The following is an 11,715-nucleotide window of genomic DNA, read 5'->3' as shown; positions in this document are numbered from 1 at the left end:
TTGACAGTAGCGCGCGCACGCACGCGTGTGATCGCCACACGCGTGCGTCGCACTGAGCGGGCTTCTTGTTTCACTTGGGCAGGTGTCTTTGAGCCACGGAGAGAAAGACCTGCGACGTTCTGAATGGGCCCTCGCGAGGCTTCCTTGCGAGACAACCCTGTCCCGTAACGCCGCTTCCCCACCGGCGTTCGCTTGAAGAGGCCCGACACTGCTGATGAGGGGCCACGGATGATAAAACTGCTCAGAGGTTCCCCCCCCCCCTCTCATTTTCAACATCTCCTAGACTTCAACGTGAAGAAGAAGAAGCGACACACTGGTCAACACGTGCGACTATGCAGTCGAGAAAAACGAGATTTTATTTTTGTTTGCCGTTAATTGATTACCCAGTCACCACCAGAGCGGTAATACGTTTTACAACCCCCAAAAGGGTTCGCGTGTGGACGCCGGTATAGAAGCCCACAACACCAGTCCACCTGTGCCTAGAAATCAAGCCCACGACGCATCCCCTGGGAATGTTTAAACAAAGCAAATATTGGGTAGAATAAAAACATTAAAAAAACTAATATTGGCATGCTGGGGATATTACGTCATTAAATAACCCAAACGAAGATTGAAGATGTTTACAGTCACGATCAGATTCACAAGCGACCTCCTCAACATAACGATGCAAGAACACAACAGTTACACGGTCAAGTCACACGGTTAAGTCACACGGTTAAGTACCTGGGATTACACGACCCAACAATCACATCAGTGTTACGCGACACCACATTTCATCACGACAAAAACGCAACCGTGCACATTTTGCGAACGTTTGCGGGGCCAGTGCCGGATTATCCTCGTAGCAAAAGTAGCTACACATGCTTCGGGCCCCGCACTTTGAAGGGCCCCGCGCTAAATGCTTTCAAGCTATCAATTCCGGTTCGGTGATTCTGCACTTGCTCTATTACTATAGTACTATACTGCCTTCAACTTTTATGAACGACTGGGTGTTTAAGAGTAGCTATTTGTCGTATTATCTGGCTGTATAGGCAAGTGAAAAAATAAATTAACTTTACTGTGCAAGTTAAAAATTTGTGTTTTAATATTTGCGTGTTTTTTTAATTCATGGCCCCTTTATAACATCATGCTGCAGGCCCTGCACGAGCTTAATCCAGCACTGTTTGCCGGCTGATTGCATCTGTGCGGAGCGCGCGCCATGCCTGCAACGAGAACGATGGCCGAGTGGCTCAACGCGGACGCAAGCAGCGACCTGGCACCGCAACACGAACACCGCGACTACGCGAGCACAGCACGCGGCACTTTTAACGTCCAAGAAATACGCAGCTTTACGAACGCCTTTGACCGCAGGTGAGAGGAGAATACAACTTTCCCGAAAACATTGGATGTGAATAACTCATTTTTTTCGCTTTGCCAAGCACCGTAACGTGACGCTGACGATGCCTCGTGCCCCAAAAGGCTGCGATCGTTGCCCTTATCGTTGTGCGCTTTAACCCCGCAGAGCCTCGCCCGGCCTCAGCTCCTGTTCAGGAGGGCCCGGTTAAGTCGTCAGTCAGTGGGCGATGGTCGGTTTGCAAACTCCCGACAGAATCGTTTGCGGTGTAATTTTTGTTTTCAAATTTGCTGCACGTTTGGACCGTGACATCCGGCACACAGCAGCTTACTCTTGCGAACGGCCTCGCTCGATCTGCGGCGTCCACCCTGAAGATGATGGCGTTAATATTTTACAGTCAAATAGCCTCCCAGGGAATTATCCAGGGCGGGTCTGCCAGATTCGAACTGAGGACGGTCCGCAACGAGCGGCGAGCACGCCGCCTGATCAGAGCGTCCCGGGGCTGCCTCGTGCGAGCTGGAAGCTTCGCTCATGAGAATAGACAAGTGGTGTCGAGTAAACTATGAACTATTTAAAACAAGTTTTTTATTTTACCAGATAAGGAAGGCCCCACTGAGCTGCAATGTCGCTCTCTTTGTCAGAAGCGACCCGGCTATCACAAACGATAGCTCAGCGAAGTGGCTCATCAGCACATGGAAATTGATAACGGCCAAAATAAACTCTTCAGCGCAGTGAAAAAAAACGGAGCCCGGATTAAAATCCACGCCATCGCGGGGAGAGAGAGACACACAAACTACAAATAGACAGCAGCAGGCCTCAGGGTCGGAATCGAACCCACGGCTTCCTGCACACCAGGCGAGGCAGATAATATATCGCCACCGTGGCGCCTGTGCGTGTGAGAACAGTGGGTTGTGTTCACACGCGTGGCAGTCACTTTAGAGTCTCGTATTTTCCTGCATTACGAGACAGAGCCCTGCTTGCGTCTCTACGGCATGTCGGTGGATGTCCCCCAAATCTATTCTATTGGCCTCCCATGTCACATGATGCTCGTGCCTCTCTCTGATTGGCCACCAGTGCCTATTAAATGCCTCGACATATTTCGCCAATACCAACACCCCGTGGTGTGTGTGACCTTAAAATAAAAAAAAACAAATCTATAATAGGTGGCGTTTAGGGCTATGGTTCTTCTACATTGAACATAAGTCGAGAAGTTTAGAGAGTGGATGATAAGAGATGATTTGGTGGGAATTAAACTTTTTTGTTTTGTTTTCTGATTACTAATAGGTAACTATTAGTAGTAACCTATTGGCTGTTTAAGGGGCCGTCCATAAATGACGTCACGCACCTAGGGGGGGGGGGTCAGACATTTGTGACAATGTGTGACGAGGGGGGGGGTGAGAAATGTGACGTCACATCAAAATTCGCAACTTTAAATAAATATAGAATTGTTATAACAACATTAATTGTTATAACAACACTCCGACGCATCAGAGTGCAGCGCCACATTAAATACGCACTACAATGACAATAGTTTAAAGCGATTTGAAGCACGTTTTATTTTCAAAATGGAAATATGGTTTGGGGAGGGGGGCAGAGCTTTGTGATGTCATATTTGAGGGGGGGTCTGACTTTTTGTGACGCCGTGTGACGAGGGGGGGGGGATCAAAAATAGTCCAAAATCGCGTGACGTCATTTATGGTCGGCCGCTAAGTACCAGACACATCCTGCAAAAAAACTAAAATCATTCCTACAAAATAAAGGTATTTATATTAAAAGGTAAAATTCGAAAATGTCGCCGGCACTTTGCATCATGGGAAGTGTTGTCCTCGTGAGAACAAGGCCAGTGCCAGTGCCCTGGGCAGGAATCCAAGGGCCTCTTGAGTGAGACTGGGGGCGGGCCATGGGACCGGTGGTGAGGGCGCATTCCAAAGCGTGCTGCCGATTTTGTTTGGGCCGAACCGCAGCTCCTCGACACGGATTCGAGGCGTGCGCCTCGCGCGTTAGGGCCATCCTTTGAAGCAGGCTGATGGCACGATCCGCAAACAAGGCCCGTTCCCACAACGATTGCCTCTGCGTGCACTACGGAGGAGGACTATTGCCCGAGACGTGGCACCTGTAGGACAATGTCTGCTACTCCGAAGGCCGCGTGGTGTTTCGTGACACACAGAGCGTCGTCGAGCTACGCTGCTAGTTGCACTTTGTGCACCTCTTCTGCCAACGGCCGTGGCGTCGCCAGCTAAACGTGATTAGATCGCCCCCTCGGAATTCCATCACTGTGGAAGGCGATCGTTATATAGTTATAAAGACTATATATAACGATACATGTAACTTTTTATATAACTATATATATAAAACTATATATATCGTTTTATATATACAGTTAACAGCCCCTACTTGAAAATACTGCACGCAAGTCAAGCCAGCGTTACCTAAAATAGCCACTCGCGTGCGCACATGCGCATGTGGACACACGCATGCACGCACGCGCGAGGCCATTCCTCCTTTTTCCAGTCGCTCCGACCTCCGGCTGTGCCGTCGACACTGCCGCCGTCCCCGCGAGACGCTGACCACCTCACTCGCGACTCGCACGGGAAGCGGCGTGGCGTTAACCCTCCCCCCCCCCCTCCTATGGCAAATGAAGAACTGGCCTCCGGAAGCGTGCGCCGCAGAACTACTCCCGAGGCACCCCCCCCCCCCTTCGCAGTCGCCTCACGCCCGCTCCGGGTGATGCGGCGCCTCAATCGACGTGCTCTGCCTCGGAGCTTGGAGCAAAGCCTCGTGAAGTGAGAGAACACGGAGTGGTTTTTTTTGCGCAGTCGCTGCCGACCAACCGCAACCCATCAAAGCGTCGCACTTCAGCGTCTCCGCTTAAACCCACGAGTCGCTAAACCCGACATTGCACCCCGGCGACATGGCCCGTTGTTCTGACGCGGTTTTATTTCTCCGCAATCAAGTGGCCGATCCCGAGTCATTTGTAACATTTGCAAGCGGCCAGGAAAAGAGTCTCACTGGTTCTCGTGTCAATCCTCTCCCAACACGCGTTCAGTTTGTGCTATCGGCATCGCGAGGCAAAGAGGCATTTGGAATTCTTAGAGGAGAGCGGTGTTAAAAAAAGAAAAAACCCGGAACATTACGTCGGTAACTTATAGTCCGAATTCAGCACGCAAACCGCCACCGCCGCTGATGGCTTTTCTGCTTTGGGCTGTGTTGGGCATTTCCCATCCCAAGCTTTTGCCACGCGGCTGACTGACTGCGGCCACCTTTAGGCGACTATCCCGCACCATTTCACGGTTGCGTTTCGTTAATACGAGCTTTGTGCAAGTGTTTGACTTCTCCCGTAACGCAGATTTCTATTTGCCCCACGTAAGCTCCGGTCACTTTACGCGGTGCTTTTGACGTCCAGTGACGGTGGTAGCTCTGCTCCCATTTGTTTTATCTTTCTGGCTCTATTGTTGCTTTTCTTCAAACCCATTCGTGATTTTAGGGGTGACCCACCCAAGTCACCGATCTCTCTCTGTCTCCCGCGCTCTCGCCGGGTTCAATGAGAAGAACAAAACAACTTAGCACGCAATTGCGGCCTGGCTTTTCCGCGGCCATGATTAGCGGTTCATCATACATTTTCGGGTCAGAGCCATGCGGCAGCGATTCCAGGCGGGCCGGCAAATTATTTTAGTGGAAAAAGGCCCTCCCGTTGCCCGTATGGCAGAGGCGGCAGCGGAGGGGGGGGAAGGGCGAGCGCCGTGACAGTCACCATCATCGTCGCCGCTTCAGCTCTCTCACCGGGGCGAGTCGACGTGCAATTCCTTCTCAGTTATGCGGCGTTTTAGCGTCCAAGCTGCCAGGGCGGGCACCTTCAGGACGAGATGCGGAAAAAGTCAACGGTTCGCGGTCCACCAATCAAAACGAAACAAAAGCTCGAGAGCTGAAGACGCCCGTGGTGATGAAGTTTAAAGCTTGACGGAGGAGGAGGGAGAGGAGGAATCTCTCGACACGAGGCCGAACGGAGGACGAGCACGCGTGGGGTTATCTGTCGTCAAGTTGCTCGCGCACACCCCTCTTCTCGTCTTTATTATTTGAACCGATGTGGCCGAGCGCACTGCGACGGTTTTACCGCAGCACGGTCTTGAGCTCGTGGCTCACGAAGGAGAAGCCGGAGAAGGTGTCCTGGTCCATAGAGTCGATGAGGTTGCGGTCTCCCCGCGAGAGCCGAGGTTTCTCCTGCAGGAACTCTTTGTCAAAGTTGCTCCAGTCCCCGGGGGAGCCCTGGGGAGGGGGGGGGGGTGGGGGGGGGCGGTGCACGCACACACGCACATGGACAGGCACACACGTACACACGCACGCACACACATGCACGCACACACACATGTAGACAGACACATACACACACACGTACACGCACACATGCATACACATGCGCACACGCATGCACACACATACACATGCACACACAGGTCAGCATGGCACAAGAGGATGTGGTGTAAGGCCAGAACCACGCCCGGCCGCCTTTATCTCCCCATTGCCGTTGATTATACATCGCAGTGAAGCTGAGGACCGGTTCAGATAATCGTCACATATGTTGGGCCGTGAGCGGAAATCGAACGCTGGCCGCCGGGGTTCGTAGCACACTGCAGCGCTAACCGCTGCACCACCACTCCCCACCGTGTCATGCTACGAACGATCTCCCAACGTGACTCTTCCAACGATCTCCCCACCACGTCACTCTACCAACAATCTCCCCACCACGTCACTCTACCAACAATCTCCCCACCGCGACACTCTACCAACAATCTCCCCACCATGTCACTCTACCAACAATCTCCCCACCACGTCACTCTACAAACAATCTCCCCACCACGTCACTCTACCAACAATCTCCCCACCACGTCACTCTACCAACAATCTCCCCACCACGTCACTCTACCAACAATCTCCCCACCGCGACACTCTACCAACAATCTCCCCACCACGTCACTCTACTAACAATCTCCCCACCACGTCACTCTACCAACAATCTCCCCACCACGTCACTCTACTAACAATCTCCCCACCACGTCACTCTACCAACAATCTCCCCACCACGTCACTCTACCAACAATCTCCCCAACACGTCACTCTACCAACAATCTCCCCACCACGTCACTCTACTAACAATCTCCCCACCGCGACACTCTACCAACAATCTCCCCACCACGTCACTCTACTAACAATCTCCCCATCACGTCACTCTACCAACAATCTCCCCACCACGTCACTCTACCAACAATCTCCCCACCACGTCACTCTACCAACAATCTCCCCACCACGTCACTCTACCACAATCTCCCCCACCCAGTCACTCTACCAACAATCTCCCCACCACGTCACTCTACCAACATCTCCCCGCGACACTCTACCAACAATCTCCCCACCACGTCACTCTACTAACAATCTCCCCACCACGTCACTCTACCAACAATCTCCCCACCACGTCACTCTACCAACAATCTCCCCACCGCGACACTCTACCAACAATCTCCCCACCACGTCACTCTACCAACAATTTCCCCACCACGTCACTCTACCAACAATCTCCCCACCGCGACACTCTACCAACAATCTCCCCACCACGTCACTCTACTAACAATCTCCCCACCACGTCACTCTACCAACAATCTCCCCACCACGTCACTCTACAAACAATCTCCCCACCACGTCACTCTACCAACAATCTCCCCACCACGTCACTCTACCAACAATCTCCCCACCGCGACACTCTACCAACAATCTCCCCACCACGTCACTCTACTAACAATCTCCCCACCATGTCACTCTACCAACAATCTCCCCACCACATCACTCTACTAACAATATCCCCACCACGTCCCTCTACCAACAATCTCCCCACCACGTCACTCTACTAATGATCTTGGCACCACGTCACTCTACCAACGATCTCCCCACCACGTCACTCTACCAACAATCTCCCCACCACGTCACTCTACCAACAATCTCCCCACCACGTCACTCTACCAAGGATCTCCCCACCACGTCACTCTACCAACAATCTCCCCACCGCGACACTCTACCAACAATCTCCCCACCACGTCACTCTACTAACAATCTCCCCACCACGTCACTCTACCAACAATCTCCCCACCACGTCACTCTACCAACAATCTCCCCACCACGTCACTCTACCAACAATCTCCCCACCACGTCACTCTACCAACAATCTCCCCACCACGTCACTCTACCAACAATCTCCCCACCGCGACACTCTACCAACAATCTCCCCACCACGTCACTCTACTAACAATGTCCCCACCACATCACTCTACCAACAATCTCCCCACCACGTCACTCTACAAACAATCTCCCCACCACGTCACTCTACCAACAATCTCCCCACCACGTCACTCTACCAACAATCTCCCCACCGCGACACTCTACCAACAATCTCCCCACCACGTCACTCTACTAACAATCTCCCCACCACGTCACTCTACCAACAATCTCCCCACCACGTCACTCTACTAACAATCACCCCACCACGTCCCTCTACCAACAATCTCCCCACCACGTCACTCTACTAATGATCTTGGCACCACGTCACTCTACCAACGATCTCCCCACCACGTCACTCTACCAACAATCTCCCCACCACGTCACTCTACCAACAATCTCCCCACCACGTCACTCTACCAACGATCTCCCCACCACGTCACTCAACCAACAATCTCCCCACCACGTCACTCTACCAACAATCTCCCCACCACGTCACTCTACCAACAATCTCCCCACCACGTCACTCTACCAACAATCTCCCCACCATGTCACTCTACAAACAATCTCCCCACCACGTCATTCTACCAACAATCTCCCCACCACGTCACTCTACCAACAATCTCCCCACCACGTCACTCTACCAACGATCTCCCCACCACGTCACTCTACCAACAATCTCCCCACCACGTCACTCTACCAACAATCTCCCCACCACGTCACTCTACAAACAATCTCCCCACCACGTCACTCTACCAACAATCTCCCCACCACGTCACTCTACCAACAATCTCCCCACCACGTCACTCTACCAACAATCTCCCCACCACGTCACTCTACCAACGATCTCCCCACCACGTCACTCTACCAACAATCTCCCCACCACGTCATTCTACCAACAATCTCCCCACCACGTCACTCTACCAACAATCTCCCCACCACGTCACTCTACCAACAATCTCCCCACCACGTCATTCTACCAACAATCTCCCCACCACGTCACTCTACCAACAAACTCCCCACCACGTCACTCTACTAATGATCTCCCCACCATGTCACTCTACTAATGATCTCCCCACCACGTCACTCTACCAACAATCTCCCCACCACGTCACTCTACTAATGATCTCCCCACCACGTCACTCTACCAACAATCTCCCCACCACGTCATTCTACTCACGATCTCCCCACCACGTCACTCTACCAACAATCTCCCCACCACGTCACTCTACTAATGATCTCCCCACCACGTCACTCTACCAACAATCTCCCCACCACGTCATTCTACTCACGATCTCCCCACCACGTCACTCTACCAACAATCTCCCCACCACGTCACTCTACTAACAATCTCCCCACCACGTCAATCTACTATCAATCTCCCCACCACGTCACTCTACCAACGATCTCCCCACCACATCACTCTACCAACAATCTCCCCACCACGTCACTCTACTAACAATCTCCCCACCACGTCACTCTACCAACAATCTCCCCACCACGTCACTCTACTAACAATCTCCCCACCACGTCACTCTACCAACAATCTCCCCACCACGTCACTCTACTAACAATCTCCCCACCACGTCACTCTACTAACAATCTCCCCACCACGTCACTCTACCAACGATCTCCCCACCACATCACTCTACCAACGATCTCCCCACCACGTCACTCTACTAACAATCTCCCCACCACGTCACTCTACTAATGATCTCCCCACCACGTCACTCTACCAACAATCTCTCCACCACGTCACTCTACCAACACTCTCCCCACCACGTCACTCTACCAACAATCTCCCCACCACGTCACTCTACCAACAATCTCTCCAGCATGTCATTCTAATAACATCTCCCCACCACGTCACTCTACCAACGATCTCCCCACCACGTCACTCTACCAACAATCTCCCCACCACGTCACTCTACCAACAATCTCCCCACCACGTCACTCTACTAATGATCTCCCCACCACGTCACTCTACCAACGATCTCCCCACCACGTCACTCTACCAACAATCTCCCCACCACGTCACTCTACCAACAATCTCCCCACCACGTCACTCTACTAATGATCTCCCCACCACGTCACTCTACCAACGATCTCCCCACCACGTCACTCTACTAACAATCTCCCCACCACGTCACTCTACTAATGATCTCCCCACCACGTCACTCTACCAACAATCTCCACCACGTCACTCTACCAACACTCTCCCACCCGTCACTCTACCAACATCTCCCCACCACGTCACTCTACCAACAATCTCCCCACCATGTCACTCTAAAATCTCCCCACCACGTCACTCTACCAACATCATCCCCACCACGTCACTCTACCAACAATCTCCCCACCACGTCACTCTACCAACAATCTCCCCACCACGTCACTCTACTAAAATCTCCCCACCACGTCACTCTACCAACAATCTCCCCACCACGTCACTCTACAACATCTCCCACCACGTCATCTACTAACATCTCCCCACCACGTCACTCTACCAACGATCTCCCCACCACGTCACTCTACTAATCTCCCCACCACGTCACTCTACTAACAATCTCCCCACCACGTCACTCTACTAACATCTCCCCACCACGTCACTCTACCAACGATCTCCCCACCACGTCACTCTACTAACAATCTCCCCACCACGTCACTCTACTAACAATCTCCCACCACGTCACTCTACTAACAATCTCCCCACCACGTCACTCTACCAACAATCCTCACCACCACGTCACCTCTACAACAATCTCCCCCACCACGTCACTCTACTAACATCTCCCCACCACGTCACTCTACTAACAATCTCCCCACCACGTCACTCTACCAACAATCTCCCCACCACGTCACTCTACCAACAATCTCCCCACCACGTCACTCTACTAACAATCTCCCCACCACGTCACTCTACCAACAATCTCCCCACCACGTCACTCTACCAACAATCTCCCCACCACGTCACTCTACCAACAATCTCCCCACCACGTCACTCTACTAACAATCTCCCCACCACGTCACTCTACTCAACAATCTCCCCACCACGTCACTCTACTAACGATCTTCCCCACCACGTCACTCTACCAACAATCTCCCCACCACGTCCTACCAACAATCTAACCACGTAATCTACTAATGATCTTGGCAACACGTCACTCTACCAACGATCTCCCCACCACGTCACTCTACCAACAATCTCCCCACCACGTCACTCTACCAACAATCTCCCCACCACATCATTCTACGATTGATCTCGCCAGGTCGCGCTGCGACTGCTCACCACACGGGGCTTGAAGGGCGGCTCCAGCTCCCGCTTCTCCAGCGCTTCCCAGTTGATGGTGCGGAAGAACGGATGCTGCCGGATCTCCCCGGTGACGCCGAGTCTCTTGGTGGGTTCTCGCTCCAGAAGCTGAGAACAAAGACAAACAATTGCCCTTGTAGCCTCAACGGACTGTCGGGGCAAGTGCTTTTCATAAGCGGCACCGATGCGGGCCGGCCATGGCGCTCGAAGGATTTGGTGGCCAGCACCACGCCCGGCCGCCTTTGTCTCCCTAGTGGAGATGTTTACAGACCGCACCAGATACTCATTTGAGGCTGAGTCGACCTAGTGGAGGCTCAGGAATAGTTCAGTTATTTGTCACTGGGAATTGAAGTCGGGTCACCAGGTTCATAGCACAGCGCAATGCTATCCATTGTGCCACCGCTCTCCATGATAACACAATCATTAACCACAATTATTGGTCATATTGTATTATAATTATTGAAATTCTTCTTCTCGAAACACGAAGCCTCAGCGCCTCTCAAGGCTTTTCTTTCAGGAGTGTCCTGAAAAGTTTTCGCAGCAAGGGGGCGACGGTTGGCAGGTTTCAAAATCAGGTTGCGGTGTCATTGATTCACATCGGGACATTTGGCTCACGTCAGTTACATTGTGTGAAAACAAACGAGAACTATGGCAGGAAACCGGAGAACCTTGGGAGGAAACCCGTGTGGACCAAAGGTAGAACGCACAAACTCCGCACACACGGGCGCCCAAGCCGGGAGTCGAACCCAGGTGCTTCTCGCTGAGTGTTACCGCCCTGTCGCCCGGTGATTTTCCCCCCTCCACGTGAGAGTCT

The 11,715-nt window shown here is 52.4% G+C and overlaps 1 protein-coding gene across 1 annotated transcript; it reads right to left on the bottom strand.

Annotated features, from left to right (window-relative positions):
• Positions 1–317: 317 nt before the first annotated feature.
• On the bottom strand, positions 318–11,100 carry LOC133356453 (protein kinase C delta type-like). The gene is made up of 3 exons (XM_061573985.1): positions 11,084–11,100; positions 10,881–11,034; positions 318–5,596 (listed from the first exon to the last, which is right to left on the bottom strand). The coding sequence occupies exons 1-3, from the start codon at positions 11,098–11,100 to the stop codon at positions 5,441–5,443; spliced, it is 327 nt and encodes a 108-aa protein (XP_061429969.1). The 3' UTR covers positions 318–5,440.
• Between the last annotated feature and the right edge of the window lie 615 nt (positions 11,101–11,715).

The sequence above is a fragment of the Lethenteron reissneri genome, chromosome 54 (genome assembly GCF_015708825.2).
Source record: "Lethenteron reissneri isolate LAM-NWPU_2019-01 chromosome 54, ASM1570882v1, whole genome shotgun sequence".
In the NCBI taxonomy this organism is placed as follows: Eukaryota; Metazoa; Chordata; class Hyperoartia; order Petromyzontiformes; family Petromyzontidae; genus Lethenteron; species Lethenteron reissneri.
This window is presented reverse-complemented; position numbering and strand designations above follow the sequence as displayed.

Excerpts from the sequence above, each read along its gene's own strand:
- LOC133356453 (XM_061573985.1), bottom strand. Across the intron at positions 5,597-10,880 it reads CGCCCTTCAAGCCCCGTGTG|GGCTCCCCCGGGGACTGGAG; the intron begins GTGAGCAGTCGC and ends CCCCCTCCCCAG.